Source organism: Rhamphochromis longiceps, linkage group LG7, assembly GCF_057381845.1.
Source record: "Rhamphochromis longiceps isolate RC_006_pf linkage group LG7, R_longiceps_female_GT1.1, whole genome shotgun sequence".
In the NCBI taxonomy this organism is placed as follows: Eukaryota; Metazoa; Chordata; class Actinopteri; order Cichliformes; family Cichlidae; genus Rhamphochromis; species Rhamphochromis longiceps.
Window position 1 is genome coordinate 30382425 of NC_140563.1, and position 19502 is coordinate 30401926.

Consider the following 19502-nt stretch of genomic DNA (forward strand, 5'->3'; position numbering starts at 1 on the left):
AAAGTAGAATGGGAGGGAGAGCCTTCAATTTTCAGGCCCCTCTTCTGTGGAACCAGCTTCCAGTTTGGAGTCGGGAGACAGACACTATCTCTACTTTTAAGATTAGGCTTAAAACTTTTTGCTAAAGCATATAGTTAGGGCTGGACCAGGTGACCCTGAATCCTCCCTTAGTTATACTGCAGTAGACGTAGGCTGCCGGGGATTCCCATGATGCACTGAATATTTCTTTGTCAGTCACCTTTCTCACTCACTATGTGTTAATAGACCTCTCTGCATTGAATCATATCTGTTCTTAATCTCTGTCTCTCTTCCACAGCATGTCTTTATCCTGTCTTCATTCTCTCACCCCAACTGGTCGCAGCAGATGGCCGCCCCTCCCTGAGCCTGGTTCTGCCGGAGGTTTCTTCCTGTTAAAAGGGAGTTTTTCCTTCCCACTGTCGCCAAAGTGCTTGCTCATAGGGGGTCATATGATTGTTGGGCTTTTCTCTGTATCTATTATTGTACGATCTACTGTACAATATAAAGCGCCTTGAGGCGACTGTTGTTTGATTTGGCGCTATATAAATAAAATTGAATTGAAATTGAATATAGATCCACCACAGCTCCTTGAGGTTACCACACAAACTGGCTTCATGGCTAATCTGCATCGCTACCAAATAAACATTAAATATACAATAAAATGCACTAAAAATACACAATAAATAAACACTACACATAATGGGAATTAACAGCCAACTTTCCCACATTCTCTGCAACCCTGTGGACTTATCTTTAGACCAAAGTCAAGTTATTTAGTATTTTGTATCTGCTTACCTGCAAATATATAGATATAGTACATCGTTACACATTTGTACACAGTCTCACACAGCTCTTGTTAGTCGTACTGTATGAGTGGCCTGGCTTGTTTGCTCCCACTGCTCCTGCTATTCATTTCAGGAGATACTCCCTCTTGTGGTGTAACAGAGGAATAAGTACACTTCCAGCACACTGGCTGTCTCCCAATTCAGGGTCTGCAGCCTTAAAGTACGCAGCTTCAACGATCCTCAAGGGCCGCGTACTCAAAGACCGCTAAGGCCGGAAGTGCGAGGCTTGTGTAATGGGACGGTCTAGCCTCCGTTGCGCTGATACTGTTGTTTGTCAATAAAGTTTAAAAAAAAAAAAGCCTCCGTTGCGCTGCCCAGGTTGCCTAGCAACCATGATACTAACCACTGGAAACGTGTCATACAGCTTTGTTTGACAGAAATGAAGGAGAAAATATTTTGTTCATTTGTTTGTTTGTTTCTACATGAGCTTTGATCATTCTCTGTAAGATTAAGCTCAGCTATTGAACGGCGTATATTTTAAAGTAAAGGCTTTAAAACCAAGTTAGTACAAACGTCACTAATGTCACATAACTTTGCCGACATGTGGCCAACAGTAATGTTTAATGTTCTTCGTTATTAAACATTTGCACATAAATAAGTGACATAATATTCAGTACTTACTTTTCACAGTTTACTCTTCGGCCGCTCCGCTTCTGCCTTCTGCGGCAGAATTCTCCACACCGACTGCCGTGCTATGAATTTTGGGATATATGGGACCACGAAGTCTACACTGCCACAGCCTTAAAATTCAGGGAAATGAAGGACGCATTTCAGGGCCGCATTTCGAGCAGCCTTTGAATTGGGACAGCCTTCGGCGCGCCGCTGTAACTGTCACGGCTGGCGGAGGGAGCCGTGTGGTGTGGAGGAAAAGGAGGACCCAAGATGCAGCAAACTGATGATACCAGTGATGTTTTATTTACAAAGGTGGTGGTGACAAAAACAGGCAACGAGGTATGAGTACTTTACAAACGGAAACCTAAACTGGGAGAAACTAAGTGACAAACCTGAGACCATACAAAAGGGGTGCGGGGCAGAGAGACGCAGAGACAGGAACACCATAGACCGCAGAGGTAGACGGATGAATGCAGTGATACATGGATGAACGCAGACGAGCCGACAACGAACACAGACCGACACCCACTAAATATACACACACACAAGGTAATCAGGTAATCACACACAGGAGGGAAGAACAGCTGAACCTAATACACCTGGGGACCGGAGGAGACAAGCTGAACACAATAACAACAGACACAGACCTTCAGAACAGAACAGGAAATCCAGAACACGAGCCTTCAAAATAAAACAGGAAACAGACTGATGTACAACACAACACGGGGACATGAACAGAGCACCAAGGACAGACACAGGTAGGGCTGACAATACACCAAACTTCAGGTTAACCCTAACTAATACAGATCAGAAAAAACGCAAAACGCTGGGTCAACGACCCAGGACCATGACAGTAACGTAATCGGCCTTGAAATGCGTACTTTAAGGCTGCAGACCCTGAATTGGGAGGCAGCCTATGTCTCATTGGAGATTGGGGCACACATTATTTTACAACATCCATCCATTCACTTCCGCTTATCCTTTTCAGGGTCGCGGGGGGCGCTGGAGCCTATCCCAGCTGTCATAGGGCGAGAGGCGGGGTACACCCTGGACAGGTCGCCAGTCTGTCGTAGGGCCAACACACAGGGACAGACAACCATTCACGCTCACATTCACTCCCACATTCACACCTATGGGCAATTTGGATTAACCAATTAACCTATCCCCACTAACTGCATTATTTTACAACAGCTAATGAAAATTGTTATGGTACGGCTGTGTGGTAGGCAGCATGTAGGACCCAAACGCATGTCACTCAAATGGAGGAATAGACTTAAAGAGGCTGCTTTATTGCGGTGCAAAAACTCCACAAAAATAAACACGCAAAAAACAAACAAACTAGAAGCTAATGCTAGACACATGGAAACGGAGCCCAGGGAGAAACACACACAGCATGAAGAGGGTGCAACACAACACTGACAGAGAGAAACGCTGCACCTAAATACAGTGAGGGATGACGAGGGAATGAGACACAGAAGGAGAGCACAGCTGGGAGTAATCAGACCTGACGAGACAAGGGAAGAAAAACCAGACACATGCACACAGGACAGGAACTATCAAACTATCACAGAAGCAAAAGGAACTACTAGAGCTTACAAATACAGAATCATAAACCAAAAGACTAGTAGTGATAAATCATGATGAAATCAAAACACAATAAATAATACAAAAATCGCCGACCAATGACCGTGACAAAAGTATTTGAACAATCAAAACATTTTAACCAAATATTATATTGTAAATAAAAGATTATGTGGGGTGTCTTGTTTTTGTCAATAATGCCTTTCTTGTCCTTACACTAATCTCCCCTCAAACTTCAAACTGACATCATTTTACCAGCTAACACAGGACTCGTGCTTTCAGTGATGATAAACCTACACGCATTCATCTCTCTCCAGTCCAAACAAGTACCGACACGTCCATTTAGGGATGCGGATTTTGTTGGTTTGTGTGATGTTGTGGGCTTGGTCTCTTATTTTTCCTGTTTTTGTTTAACTGGTCTGTGTCATACTTTGGTCATTTTTCTTTACATTGAATTTTTATAGCTATTTTGGCCTTTGCCCAGTTTGACTTCTATCGAGGAATGTTGTAAAATGACCACCATTATGTAGAAAGGCACCACAGACAACCTGATGCTGTTTCAACAGCAAAATTTCATTTAGTAAGTCTCTTCAAAAAAATACTGATACTTTTTTAAAAATTTGTTCTTTAGAGTTTTGTCATCATACAGATGCAAACATGTTTTATGGCCCAAACATTCCTTGTACAGACTAGCCCCCGCTGTAAAGCCATCAAGCGCCCACCCAACCAAGCTTCATGTAAAGTAAAAATGATGGGGACAGTAATGCTAAGATCATGAAAAGTCAAAGTTTCACACTGATCAAAAGGCCTGATTCTCGGGGACAGCGGCTAATAGGAGTTCTGCTCACCTGTTTACTACCGAGGAGAATAAATGAGAGTATGGCACAGAATAAAAATATATCAATAATCCATGGAGGAAAATAATCCCCAGGCGATCTCTAGAGGCTTCAAACTACTACTGCTTCAAAGCTTGCTTCGGTATGGATCATTACAAGTGACTGATGACATCTGAAGTAGGAAGCTCTGATTAAATCACATGACTGGTCAAAGCCATCGATACAGCCATTTAACCATCCCAGCACACTGTAGTAAAGCTTGTAATGAACCACCGGTCTGTTCCATAAATTGCCAATACTGGAGTTGTTTGGAGCTCTGTGTGCAGTAGCGTTAGTGATGGGCACGCTCGGAGGCGTGCTCCATAACCTGTACAGAGTAATCTGTCGTGCACAGGAATAAGCTGCATAAAGTCTTGGTTAGTTACAATAATACCTTGATAAAATTCAGTGTTGAGTCTTTACTTGAGTCACCATCAACAAAGGTCGTCCTGCTGCCTCTTCTCTAATCCCGATTCATTTTAGGAACAGAGACATCTTTCAACATGGAGCACCTACACCTCTCTCAGGAGGGAAGATTAAGGCACAAATTAGAGACAGGACAAAAACCCTGATGTCTAATGTGTTCAGGTTCAGACAATCAATAACCTGACTTATGGAGACTGAAAAGTCTCTTATTGGTTGTAATAGTTGTTTATCCAAAGGGTGGAGCTCCACACAGTAAAGGACATTTCCGTGCAGAGTCATTAGCTGATGAACTTGTAATAAAGAGACTTTAACTGAGGTGAAAGTGAACCTTTGTCAGGCCTCCTGTCTCAGATTCTCGTTATTTCTTACCAGGACAAACAAAATGAGAGGAAAGCATTAGCACTGACACACACACTGTTTTGTTCTTCACTTCCAGCTGGGATTCAGCTTCATCTGAATAGTTCACATAGAACAGGATAAAAGCTTCTGATTAATGATTATTGGTCTATATAACTTTTTTTTAAACAAAGTTTACAAAGAGCTCTGAAATAAGAGCAGAGATCTGAACACTAACCTCAAACACAAAGACAAAAGGAAAAATCAAATATAGAAACACAAACTGTCACCATGATTCATTAAAAATAAGAGTAATAAAGCTCTCATAACAGATACATTAAAGCTGCAAGAAGTAGTAACTCTCCCTTTGGAAACTGTAACAACACCCAAAACATATTTCAGCCCAAATATTAATCTGTGATTCTATAAAGCAGGGGTGTCAAACTCAAATACACAGTGGGCCAAAATTCAAAACTGGAACAAAGTCGCGGGCTAACATTAATATTTATTGAAAAAAAAATCTTCCTCCAGATATAAGAATGAATCTTTTCTTAAACTGTCAGATAAATGGTGTTGATTAGGGGTGTCAACATCAGGCTGGGAGGGGCCAGAATCAGCCAACACTGTATGGTTATGGAAAACATGAGGGAGGGCATAGTTTTTGGACTTTTAACTTTATGAAAAAAGACCACAACAAAATGTTTTTGTTTTGTTTGTTTGTTTTAGTTTTACAGCTTTTCCAGCCTCCCCCGTTATAATAATAAACAACAATGAGCTACCAGAACTTGTAATTTTACAGATTTATTTCTTACAATTTAAGTCCAAAGAGTCATGCTGGCGGATATCTTTTTTTAATACAGCAGAATTCTTTTTTTAGGACGAAAATCAAAAAGACATAATGTTGAAATTACCCTTTTTTTCTTATGTTAATATATCTCGGTGATTAAATGTTCAGTTAAGCTTCTTTACATTGACAGAAAGGAGGGTTTCACTGGTCCAACCCACTAAGATCAAAGTGGGCTGTAAGTGGCCCACACTGTGAAATGAGTTTGACGTCCCGGGTGAGATCAGCAGAGAACATGGAGGAAAGCAGCTCTTTGTGAGGCTGTGGATCCTCTTCATACGACCTCTCTGTGACATCAGGCTGCTGTGGATCAGCTTTACATGAATATACAACAACATCCTGTCTATGAACAGAGGACATGGGGAAGCTTCAGACTCAAACTCTACAAGTCCGTTATACAGTCCAGGTCAAAGTCTGATGATCCTTTATTAATAAAACTTTATTGGTTAGTCAGTGTGAACAGTAAGGCTCACAGGGTGATGGAGGGGGGGATGGGTGGAGGTGACTTTTCTTTTATTTGATGTAAACTCTTTCAGTTTTGTTCTCATCTTATGAAACTCCTCAATGATCTTCTGACTCTGATCAGCTGCCTTTTTGATGGCGTCTCTTAACTTTTGATCTTCTTCAGGAGTCGCAGTCACTCTGAAGACTTCCTTGATGAGCATTACCAGACCACCCATAACATCCAGCAGGGTTTCAGTTATAACCAGAAGTCCTGAACTCATCTCTTTCAGGTGCGACACCTGTCTGAGGGTCCTCTGAAACTCGTCCACATCAATCTGAGAGTCTCTGGCCTGAGCTTCAGCTGATTCCTTTTCCAGCTTTTCACATATCGTCTTTATTTCTTCCAGGTTCTTCATCATTGGTCTGACTTTGGCCATGAATTCTTCTCCCCACTTTTCTACTTTCTTTGCTTTTCCTTCCTCTGACAGAATTTTTATTACATTGGTAGTAACAACAGTGGCTGCAGCTGCAGTTGCAGCTGCACCTGCACTCACTCCTGCAGTAAACGGAGCTGCTAAGATCCCACCAATAAGAAATCCAACTCCCACTTTTCTCGCAGTGTTAGTTTTTCTCTGCATTTCATCTACTTCATCAGAAATCCTCCTAAACTCTCTCATAATCTCTCTCATGCTTGATTCACTCCTGTCAAACTCTGCAGTGAATGACTTTGCAGAATCTTCAAGTTTGTTCTTTAATTTATGCAATTCAGGAGGCGGGTCATTGCTAATTCTTGCATTTTTTGGAGCTGAGGCCATTTTGCACAGCTTCCTCTGAAGTGGACGTGTGGTGAAAGTTTTACCGTGGGTAAGTAGGTAAGCAGTCTTATGGGAAGCAGCTTGAACTCTGACCTTTGGTTTGGATTGTAAATCAAACTGTTCAGCAAGACTCTGTGGACACAAACAGAAACAGAAACAGGTCATTTTCAAAAACGTTAAAACACTGATGCTCACCTCTGCTGTTAGCTGACAGCCAGCAGCTGTTACCCCGTATGCACTGATTTAAATGTATTCATTTCCTTCCACTTATCCAATTCAGGGTCACAGAGGGGGGCTGGAGCTTATTACAGCTGCTACAAGGCAGGTCACCAGTCTGCGGCAGAGCTAACGCAGAGGGTACGTCCACACTAATGTGTTTTCGTTTGTAAACGCATCTTTTTCTCTCCGTTTTGGCTTCCTGTCCACACTGAGACAACGTTTTCTGTCAAGGAAAATGCAGCATTTTGAAAACGCTCTCCAAAGCGGATAGATTTGAAAACGCCATTTTCGTGTTGCAGTGTGGACAGTGAACCCGGAGCCTTTTCAAAAACGATGATGCATTTTAGTCATGTGATGCAGTCACGTGACCAATTAAACAAAGATAGCGGAGGGCATTATACAGCAGTTGCTTTGTTTGCTCTCAATTTTGACAGCCCTATTAGAGATTAATATCAGTTTGTACATGCTCTGGAAAGCTTTTCTTCAAATTCTGTAATTCTCACTCGCTTTTGCAACTTTGTACTTTTGTGTTACTCGCAGCAACAATGCCACCTCATTGTTAGTCCATTTAAATACCCGGTGCTTTTCCTCGACCTTTTGCCGCGACGTCTCAAAGAGCCGGAAAGTAAATAAACGGCAGACAGAAATGAGGCAGGCCAAATCTTCTTGATCTTCATCTGTGGGAGGAAGCTGGTGTACCCGGCGAGAACCCACACAGACACAGGGAGAACATGCAAACACAATGCAAATGGTGGAATTCAACTCACGGCCTTCTTGCTGCAAGAAAATAAAAGTCAATAGTAAATAAAATATTTTTTGACATTTACCTGAAAATAAATTTTAAACAACAGCAGATCTTCTTTGCGTTGCTTGATTGATTAATCTTTCTCACTGATGATGATAGAAATACAAACACTGTCAAGGTTCAGCAGGAGGATCAGGCAGGATTCTGGAAACCAGGAATGAACTCAAAAATATAGCTTTACTGCTGAAAGCCCGCCGGAAGACAAAAAAATATCTGCTGAGCTGATTCAAAGGAGACCACAGGAAACACAGAGCAATGAAACACACTACCACGAGGGAGGATGCGACAACTAACAGAGGAAGATTTACATAATAAATACATGAGAGCTAATGAGATGCTGAGATAATCACTGAAGACGAGACAAGAAGGACCTGATACAAGGATCAGAACAAAAGGAACACAGGGAGCTATCCAGGTCTCAGGGCAAAAACTGGAGGCTTAGAGGACATCAGAGGGACAGCTCAGGGAGCAGTTTGGAGACAAAGTTAGAGAGGTGAGTCTGACATGACTTAGACGCGTGCAGAGGAGGGAGAGTGGAGGTGTCAGGCAGGTGGAAGATTACAGAGAAGGTTCATGGACTCCATCCACAACGTGCAAAAGGTGCACAGGCCAGCTTGGGACTCTTTTAACTCAAACAGCTTGAGTAGGAAACACGAAGGCAAGACACTCACTCTTTTATCAGTGAGCTCCAAACATTCTGCACATCACTGCAGAGATTTCACAGTTAAACAAACTCTACTGTTCTGTGAGTGATGACGAGCAGCTTCATTCCAGTCAATGAGCATGTCAGCGACAGTAAGACGAACATTTCACATCTAAAAGAAGCTAAACCTCAGTGTTTCTTCAGTTTGTAACAACAATAGAGCTTTGTGTTTTCTCTTTTAATATTTAATCTGGTTTGATATGGATTTATGACATTTAATCTCACACATTCTTGGACTTTGCTGTAGGGCTGTGTGATATGACGAAATATATCAGATGATGAAATTAAAACGTCTATCGTTTCATATTATACACTATTGTTCATTTCGTGGTGTTGCAAAATACACTGTTTACAGCAATATTTTTTCATCGTTTGGATCGTCACCGTGTTGATGCAGGCACAGAGAATACCAGCATGGCCAGTGAAGATGAGGAAGAACCAAGTAGCTCCAAACAGAAGGACCTCTGTAGCATGCACATGATTTGGTTGTGCTGCAAACAGGTCCCCACCACAGACTCAAACAAACCTCTTCTACCATCCACGCAAGAATCATGTGAAAGAGTATGGAGAGAGTTTACGGATGAGAAGCAAAAAAGAGCTGTCAGGTGCTCAAAATAAACCTTAGACTCAAACTTTAGAACAGGCTTTCCCCGCAGCAAACCGTGTAATAAATACAAAGTAAATGGCAGCCGTTACAACTTTTATCTCAAAACACTGCAGGGACACAATGCCCAGCTGAAAACACTTCACACAAGTCAAGTTGGCCAAGGCTCACAGAAATTACAGAAAAAGAACTATTTTGTGATATATGTCGTTATCGGGATGAGAAATGTCTTATAACGGGATATGAGATTTTGGTCATATCGTACAGCCCTACTTTGCTGGCATTTTTTTTATTAGGAAGGCTGTAAATTAATGTTTTCCCGTTTCTATTCAGTACTTCACCTTCACGTTTCTCTGTCACAGTGATCCTCCACCACTTTTTCTCCAAGAAAATAAATAAAAATATAAAATGAAACCATCATGCAGTGACAATAACAATTAAACAACGATTAAAACACACTAGGACTAGATTTTAAAATATTTTTCATCAACAAGTAAAAAAATGCATATACGCATAGACTTACATTGGAAATAGCAATAAAAACAATAGTAGTAATAACACTAACAACAACTATTTATACAGCGTCTTTCAAGAAGAACTAAGGTTGCTTTACACACAAAGGCAGACAGGTGTGTTGAGTCATGTTTACCTTTCACATGGTCTGAAATGCTCGTGAAAATGTTTGATCACTCTTGTTCACAAATTGTTGAGTTCATAATTTGACAGACTTAAATAAATAAATAATTCACTGCTCACGTTTAGGCATCAAAGCAAACTCCTTGGTTAGGATTAGAAAAAGATGAGTTTAGGTTCAGGTGCACTGGCTGTACCTTGTTTAATGACTGAGCAGTAGTCAAACTCAAACTCTCACAGCTCATCCGGAAGAGAAATAGAAATGCAAAGGAAAAGCTAAAACACTGAAAAGATTTCTTTTTTAATGAAGAACTTCGAGAAAATTCTGCACTTACTTGGACAGCAGAGCTTGTGGATTGATGGCAGAGAGTTAGTCAGGATGCTTTTGAGTGGTCTGACTTCAGGAATAAGCTGCGAGGTGAATTATTAACTTCTCCACCTTGCTTCATCAGTCACATGACCCGGTATCCCCTCTGTCAGCCTTCAGTCTGCATCGGTGTTTGTGTTCAGTTACAACAGTGATTAACTTTGATCTGATATGCTGGACTGCTGGAATCCAGTTTAAAGTTTGACCATGATTGAAATCTGTATTTCCCAGTTCTTTAAACAGTGATAAAGCTGTTCATATGGTATTGGTGGGTTTCTGAGAGGTTATTAATGAGGCGCAGACACACGAGGGAGGGAAAGACTGGCTTTGATAAGCTGTCTGTGATCAGAAGTACACTTTACATTTGTATGTATGTACTGTTGAGATGAGATTGCTGAGGCGCCTCAATGCTGTGCTTTATATTTACCAAAGTGTCATATAATTACATAGTGTAGTATTGAATGGAAGCGGTCCTGATATTAAAGGGCTTAGACTACGTGTCCTTTAGTGATAGAAATGTAGGAGACTCTCGCCCACGCTTGTCTGCAGGAGTTGATAACAGGGAACCATCTGCCAGTGGAAATTTACTAGAAGGGAGTAGGGCAAGGATGCAGCCTCGCTGGAGCTGAGTGAAGATGTTTTGCAGCTAATAGACAATAACCTCTGAGTACTCCATGCAACGTGACTACTGAATGCATGTGTAACACTGTTGTTTCGACTAGAGTGGGACAGCTTGCAATAAAACTGTTAAGCGCACACCGCCTTTTCGAGATTTGCGTCAGAGTCTCATGCAGGACGCATCTCCCTTCCGGAAGTAATAAAAGTGTTTAAATGATCTACTGAGCCGTGTGTTGTCTTCCATCAGATGCCTATGAGGAATCAAAAAAACTTGGTGAGGTGTTGATATTTAACAGTACATATAGCTGCAGGATCACCTTTTTCAACTTTTGGATTTAACACTTTCCAGTCGCTGCTGCTGAGAGCTATCATGGGAACTCTCAATCATCAGTCTAGGAAACAAACTTCAGACATATTTTTATTAATCCTTTATTTATCCAGGTAAAAAAATCTCATTGAGATTAAAAATCTCATTTCCAAGAGAGACCTGGCATCATAGCAACAAAAGTCACATACCACATAGGTATATAACATTTAAAACATCAGTGACAGTTATCAGTCTGTCGGGTTAGAAATCATAAACCGCTGGGACTCCATTTCACCTGCTTTGTTGCCACTGACAGTAATAACAGGTGCACTGAAGACACATCAACCAACAAACAGGGAGAGGTTAGTATGAGATAGTACCTGCAGCCCCCAGCTCCTCCATATGTGCTGTCACTAGAAGCATCGCTGTGTCTCTCCACATGTACTGTCTGTCCTCTCTGTCCACATGTGACCCTCTAAACAATCTCAATGTTGATGAATACCTGTACCTGTAACCCCAGGCAGTATAAAAGACGGATGTAGCTACAGTGATGTCAGCCAATAGTGACGACCTGTTTTGTAGCTCCAAGCATTCGTGCAAAGAAGTGGTTCAACTCATCCGCTAGCAAAGCGTAACCATTAGCAGCTTTGAATCACATCTGTACTGCCACATTTGCCGTGTTACTGCTGTAGAAGTAGTTCCCAGTCTTCCTCTTGTAAGCAGCCGTGGTCTTCTTCATGCCTCTTTTCAGGTTATTTGATTCCGGCTGCTAATCTGAATTTTTGATGTTGTATTTTTAGGGTTAGTGCAACTTGCAAAAGTTTAAAAAAACAAACTCAGTCTCTGTCTTCTCCTTTGAACTAAACTCCTGCTTACGGCCCTTTACAAACTGCTACTGGTAAGTCATGTTGTTATACAGGCAGGCCTGATCAGCTGAACTAATGAACTAAACAAAGAGATTAAATGTATTTAATCTAAATCTCTAATCTAAATATATCACCTCAACCTTTAGCCTGTCATCTAAAAGAAAAGCAAATTTTACCACTGCCTTCATTACACTTTGGTTCCACCCAGAAGCTTTAAAAGGTGCTCAGGACAGCCTGAATACCTTGGAGAGGTGTCTTCATAAACTCTTTTCTCTCGCTATGTTTTCCTGACCTTGATGAAAACATCAAACCTGCCACAGGTCAGGGCGATGGATCATGATGGTGGAGTGTGAGTGGATTTTCTTCTTCGTTTTTCTCTCCTTTCTAACAATTCAGAGTTCAGAATGAGCAGGTGTGGAGCAGGTCAGCACTTTGGCTTTGGCCCCAAGCCTGAGCCACGGGTCCTGTGGGTTTGCTCAAAATTGAATTGAATCTTTATCTTGAACATGTTGAAAAAGTACAACAACATAGAAATAAAAAGAGAGAAACAAACAAACCGAAACAAAAGGACCACAACTACAATCCCCCCCCCCCCCCCCCCAAAACAACAAAACAACAACAACTTTCATGTTCAAAAAGGAGCAGGAAGAAGCATAACCTTATTTAATCCCACTCCCTTTCCACTATCTAGTAATTCATAGACGACACTTTTTCGACTTTTTTATGCCCTGATCATCAGAGATATCTGATTACAAATACATTATATGTTAGATGTATTTTTCATGTATTAATCATTCAGTTATTCAAGTAGAAACAAAGTAAAACAGACGAGTAGAAATAAGCAGACAGCAGTCGACCGGATAGTGTAGCGTCGCAATGACATAATACATTATTCATAAAACTTAATTTGTTAGTTAGTGTGAACACAGTACAGGTTCAGAGGTTAGAAGCAGAGTTGATGTTACTGCTGTCTGTAAGTTCATGTGAACTCTCTCAGTTCTTTTCTCATCTTATCAAACTCAGTAACGACCCTCTGACTCTGAGCAGCTGACTGCAGGATGGCGTTGCTTAACTTTTGATCCTCTTCAGGAGTCGCAGTCACTCTGAAGTCTTTCTGGATGAGCTTCACCACGTCATCCATAACATCCAGCAGGGTTTCAGTTACAACCAGAAGTCCTGAACTCATCGCTTTCAGGTGAGACACTCGTCTGAGGGTCCTCTGAAACTCGTCCACATCAGTCTGAGTGTCTCTGGCCTGAGCTTCAGCTGATTCCGTTTCCAGCTTTTCACATATCGTCTTTATGTCCTCCAGGTTCTCTTTCATTGGTCTGACTTTGGCCATGAATTCTTCTCCCCATGTTTTTACTTCTTTTGCTTTATCTTTGTCTGACAGAATTTTTATTACACTGGTAGTAACAACAGTGGCTGCAGCTGCAGGTGCAGTTGCAGCTGCACCTGCACTCACTCCTGTAGTGAATGGAGCTTCTAAGATCCCGCCAATAAGAAATCCAACTCCCACTTTTCTCGCGGTGTCAGTTTTACTCTGCATTTCTCTGAGTTCCTCTGCAATCTTCAGGAACTCTCTCACAATCTGTCTCATCCGTGACTCGCTGCTGTTGAACTGTTGGATGAATGAAGTTGCATGTCGGACGAAAGAAGCAACCTATGAACAGAAGAACATTTTTACAGAATAACCACCAAACTAAATAAGTGCATCTAAAAAAATCTGAGACTGGAGTAGTCCAAATTTATCCCATTTATCAAAAATGATAAATGATCACAGTTTCCGAATATATGATGTCTGGAAGCTCAACTGTCAGCCATGAGTTAGCATCCTCAGTGTTGTAACTCCACCAAGACACCATCAGAAGGTCAAGGAAAGGGTGAGAGATAATGTATGTGTGTTGCCTTCTTAACCCTCTCAAGGCAGACGTTGCCGATTTGCAACAGTTAGAAACTAACAACCTGATTACCCCACATACATATTTTATGAGTTTATTTTACTCAGAAGTACCACTGCAGGACTTGGTTGTGCATTAGCAACAAAAAACTTAATTTGAGCCTGAGAGGGTTAAGCAAACTGGACTATTCAGCCAAAGCCCTGGTCAAATACGCTCTCTCACTCCCTATTGGTTTCCACACTTGTAGGCTGGTTTGTTTTAACTCTTGTGTTCCAGTGACAACACACCAGACCATTACACTCATCCAAACAAAGGCTCAGTATGCATTTTTGATTCCTTCTGATTCCACACATGCTCATCATTTGCTCTTACTGACTTCTTGGTAATAAATATAATTAGCATTGCAACAGTCGTCTCTCCCTTCATCACTGGCTGTGAGCTGGCTTGGGATTTTGTTGTAAACATAAAGTTAAGAGTCAAACTGCTGCTTTGTGTGATGCAGTTTTTCATTTATAATTCTAAATTTGGGACATTTTGATCCATCTTTAAATTGTTAAATCACTTCAAACTCCAACAGGGGTTATGTAGTATGGTTGTATGAATGATTGTGTGGTCGTAGGTATTGTTTTACGTACCTCTAGAAGTTGAATCTTCACCTTATTACACTCGCTGACAACAACCTGACATTGATCAGCTGACAGCAGGATAGACTGTTTTAACTCTTTGACCACTTCATGTGTTGGATGGTCTCTGATGGTTCTTCCAGTAAGTGTGACTAGTTTATCCATGACTTGTATCAGTTTTTCAAATTCAATCAATCCTTCATTCATCTCCTTCAGTTTAAACACGTAGATGTGTGATATCCAAAGGAGTAATTTCAACCCGAGCTTCAGCTGATTCTTTCTCCAGCTTTTTAAATGTACTCTTTATTTCTTCTAGGCTCTTTTTCAGTAGTTCACAATTTTCTATGAAATTTCTATCCTCTGAAATTAGTATATTTACATCTAGAGCAGCAGCTCCACCAGCAGCAGCAGCAACTAAACTTAGTCCTCGATTTGGTGGAGCTGCAAGGGCGGCTGACAGTAAGACTTTAGCTCCTATTTCTCAGTACAAACTCCTGCTGATTTCAGACTTTCTGTATTTCTCTGCATTTCTTTTATGTCTTCAAAAATCCTCTTGGATAAAATCTCTCTGGCCTTTGTGTCTTGGCTGGAAAATTGTTTGATGATTGAATTTCCATGTTGGAGGAAAGAAGCTGCTTGTAGAATAAATGATGCTGAATACTGGAAATATGAAGCTGTGTGCTGGATAAATGAAGCTGTGTGACGGCTGTAAAAATCCTCATGTTCAGTTAGTATCTGTGGACACACAAAGAGAGACATAATTTTTACAGAGTTACCACCTGACTAAACATGTCCATCAAACATATCAGGGAATCCAAACTTTTTCAGTCACACACTGAGGTTTAAGCTAAAAGCTCAGTCATACACACTGATTATAGCTGGTGGATTTTTGAATGTTATCAAGTCTGGGAGTTTGCAGCTGACCTCCCAGACTGTCAGGGATTTCGCTTTCAGGGCCACTTACTGTTTTACTGTTTTACTCCGCTGCGAGATTACTGAGTCAGAAACACATTTGCCACAGGACTGAGCATTTTAAGATCGAAACATTTTGTCTGTGTTGTATAAAAACTGAGAAAAGAGCCACAAAATGAACAAGTAAGATAGCATGGAGCACACTCAGTCTACTGTGTTTACATGAATCTGAAAACCACACCCACTCCATTTGTGGTTCACCTGTAAATAGAGATGTCAATCATTCAGATGCTGAGTTGAAACATCAACCACAGCACCTCCATGATCAGTGAGAAGGTCTGATGCAAATATCAGTCTAGCGGTTCTTTTGGCAGATATTAAAGCTAGTGCTGTGATTCTTAAAGTGTGAGCTACATGACAAAAAGTTATGTGGGAATTAATGTTTAATATCGACATAGTTTCTACAGCAGAACAAAGAAATTAATCTCAGGTATAGTAATCTGGTCATTCACTGTAGATGGACATCAAAATCAAGAGATATCTGGCAGTTACGAAAAGAAAAATAGGTGTTGCATCTGAGACAAACAAGTGCCAATAGTAAGCAAAAGAAATAAGCCAAAAAGGAAAGATGATGAATCTTATCTTTCTCTTGGTTTCATGGTGAGTGTGGTAGATGATGAGGAGAGACGCGAGTGTATCTTATGATTGAACAGTCTGCCAGCTGACAGTATGAGGCCCAACAAATTAGGAAGACACTTAGGGACATTACACCCCAGTGACATGAACAATCCACTCTATTTGGAGAGAATCTTCAGCAGGAAGATGCTTTCTAAAATCTGCATCAGTAAACAGCAAAGCACTAATGGCATCATACAAAGTCACATACGAAATTGCCCAGAGCAAGAAACCTCACAGGATAGCAGAGAAGCTCATACAGCAACTTTAGATATGGTGTCATCGATGCTCAATGAGACAAGCGCTTCAAAATTAAAGGCTCTCTCTCTGTCCAGTGACACAGTTGGAAGATGGATATGTGATGTTTTAAGTGAACAACTACGGATGCGCTGAAGGACAAAGTTTTCATCTTACAGGTGGACGAGGCTACAGACAGCAATAAAGACTGTCTTTTGATTGCTTGTGTTTGCTTTGTCATGTCTGAGGCCCTGTGTGAGGATGTGTTGCTTTGCAAGTATGTCCCAAGTACAGCAACAGCTGATGAGCTCTTTAAGCTTCTTGACTGTTATCTTACAGAACAAGTCTCACCAAATGTGCAATGGACGCACTGCTTCATACACAGAGAAGCACTCTGCAGATTAGCCCAGAATTTAGACTGACGTTGTTGCCACAGTGAATTTCAATAAACAAGGCCCCTTAAGGCGTGACTGTTCATTGCACTTGGTGAGGAGATTCAGATGTTTTTGGAGGTGGAGCTTAATGATGATGAAGCTGGCCGATCTTAGCGATATATTTGGAAAGCTAAATGATTTAAATCTTCAGCTTCAAGGCAGAGACAAAAATCTTCCTCATAGCAGACAAAATCAATGCATGCACTCTAAAACTTGAGATGAACAGCAGGCAACTTGATGAAGGAAATGTTGATTCCTCTGGGTATCTAAATGTAGCCAGTGAGTTGGGAGCTTGCACACTGATCTCATTTCTTAAAGAGCACATCTTTTCCCTGAGAGCATTTTTTCAGAACCTGCACCTGCTGATTTTACTTTTGCTGAAGAAAACAGTTTATTGAGATCACCTCTGACACACACTCAGGCTGAGCTTTTCAGCTCAGACACTAAGTGAATTCTGCCTTGGTGTGTAGAGGGAGCATCTACTCATAGGACAGAGAGCTGTGGGCATTCTGCTTCTATGTACAACATCCTATCTCTGTGAGATGGGATTTTCTGCTGTTGCCTCACTAAAAAACAAAATATAGACTGAGGCTGAATACTGAACATGACTTGAGAGCAGCAGTATTAAGCCTCCAACCACGTTTTGAAAAGCTGCGCAGTGAAAAACAGGCTCACTGCAGCCACCAAGAGTGAAACGTTTTAAACTCTCACTAAACAATTTTTCCATCTTTCCTCACAAGTTTCCGGATTTGCTCTTTTTTATAAGGCTGAACTTTATTGTTGCATTTCTGATAAAGGACCCCGTCTATTTAATTTGTCACTGGTTTTTAAAAAAAGAAAAGGGAAGACTGATGTAGCAGTATAGTGATGCAAACAGTTGTTTGAAATTAAAGTTTTTCTTTTATTTTTACAAGAAAAACTACTGAAGAATTCAATGTGAATGAGTTATTGAAAATATTTGTTATTAATATTTTGCTCTAGTGCAAAATGATGACAGTTTTCTAGCAGTGATGCACGCACATTATGATTATGACACATGGACTGAGGTTTCTTAATCATACTCTCATCTTCAGTTTCACATTGTGCTAGAAATGATCAGAATAAATTGTTGAAACTGAGATTTTTCAATTTTCTGTAAGCTTTGTGTTAGTTCTACCTTTTAACCTTTCTGTATTTAACACTGATAAACATATTGGTAATAGAAACATATATATTTATATGTAGCTCATAGAAACAAGATGATTTTGGTATTTACTGATGATGTTATGTCAGGACAGCTGTGGCATAAACCTTGGATGGTGGTTTAATAAATGTTTTTCAGTACTGTACAGTCAGTGCATTATAGTCTCTTTAGGTTAATTACTACAAAACTGAATTACTTGGCCTTTAAACGTGTAGATTTACTAGTTAAAATTAATTTTCTAGCTTATTTAGAAGCAGAAATATTAAGACTTTTATGGTGATCATTTTATAAAACATGTCAGCCTCATAGATGTCTGTGTAAGTGTTAATGTTGCTGTTATCATTACTTTGATATAGCACAGAATTTAATTTATGTATCTTCCACACATCTTAGATCTTTCCAGTGAGGGTGTAAGGTAGAGAGAGAAGAGATGCAAGGAAGCAGGACAAGCAACGCAGCGCTTCACCTTGTGAATTATCACAGGAAGAAAATTAAGTTTCCTTAATGAAAAGAGTCTAGAGGGGGTTTGGTCTGTGAGTTTTCTCTCTGTCAGTCATCATGTTGTCTGTGTTCACAGAATCTAGTGTTCAGTTTTACATCTTTGTCATATTTCTCTTGTTGTGTTACTTGTAGTGTGTCTTTTGTTTTCTTAAGTGTCCAACATTTTGGTCTTCCTCTTGATGGAACTCATCATTTAAAAAAATGTGAACACAAAGCTACATAGTGTTACACTGTGATTAGAGATTACTAGTGATTACTGTGTGATGGGAAACTCTGCTTTTACTTACCTCGCTGAGGTCAGTCTCCATTACAGCACACTCATCAACCAGGCTCTGAGTCTTGTTAAATGACTGGATGATACAATTTCTTAACTTTTCATCTTCTTCAGGGGTTGTATTGTTTATTAAGACCTTTTGCATGTGTTCTCTTATCCCATCTATTGCCTGTTTCAATTCTCCCAAGTCATCCAAAACTCACGCACTCATTCTCTTCAGTTTAGACACTCTTCTGAGGAGCCTCTGAAGCTCCTCCATATCGGTCAAAATATTTTTAGCCTGAGCTTCAGCCGATTCCTTTTCCAACTTTTCACATGCCGTCTTTATTCCTTCCACATTCTTCTTCATTGGTTCAACAATAGCCATTAATTCTTTTCCTAATTTTTCCACTTCCTCTGCAAATCTTCTCTTTGGCTTTATTTTTGCACCAGGGGCACCAGCAGCAGGAGGAGCTCCTCTTCCAGCCACATACTTAGCGATTTTAAACATAGTACCTGTAAGAACAACAGAACCTGCCGCTAAAGGTAAAGAAATTGGTGCTGTAACCAGAGGCGGAGCCAGACATTTGAAACACCCGGGGCTTAGCCCAAAGAGTAGTATGCATGTGGGATTTTATTTTATTTTTTTTTTTGGGGGGGGTAGAAATGACTGAAAGATTAATAGGCTCTGTTCAAAAAAGAATGACTTCATATAGGGAAAAATATATATCACATGTGCAGGACACCTTAAACTAGTTTTAACAAAGTCGGGGCTGTATCAAGACACGAGGACTAAACCCCAATTCAACCAGACCCAGAACTGATCCAGAATTAAAACAGGACTACAACAGTTCAAAATCAGGAC

The 19502-nt window shown here is 40.6% G+C and overlaps 1 protein-coding gene across 1 annotated transcript; it reads right to left on the reverse strand.

Moving 5' to 3' along the window:
* Window positions 1-12731: 12731 nt before the first annotated feature.
* Window positions 12732-14833, reverse strand: LOC146665579 (uncharacterized). Its single transcript, XM_085413310.1, has 2 exons — window positions 14455-14833; window positions 12732-13581 (listed from the first exon to the last, which is right to left on the reverse strand). The coding sequence occupies exons 1-2, from the start codon at window positions 14647-14649 to the stop codon at window positions 12898-12900; spliced, it is 879 nt and encodes a 292-aa protein (XP_085269436.1). The 5' UTR covers window positions 14650-14833; the 3' UTR covers window positions 12732-12897.
* Window positions 14834-19502: the final 4669 nt, after the last annotated feature.

Excerpts from the sequence above, each read along its gene's own strand:
- LOC146665579 (XM_085413310.1), bottom strand. The coding sequence starts at position 14,649 with ATGAATGAAGGATTGATTGAATTTGAAAAACTGATACAAGTCATGGAT. Across the intron at positions 13,582-14,454 it reads TGAAGATTCAACTTCTAGAG|GTTGCTTCTTTCGTCCGACA; the intron begins GTACGTAAAACA and ends TTCTGTTCATAG.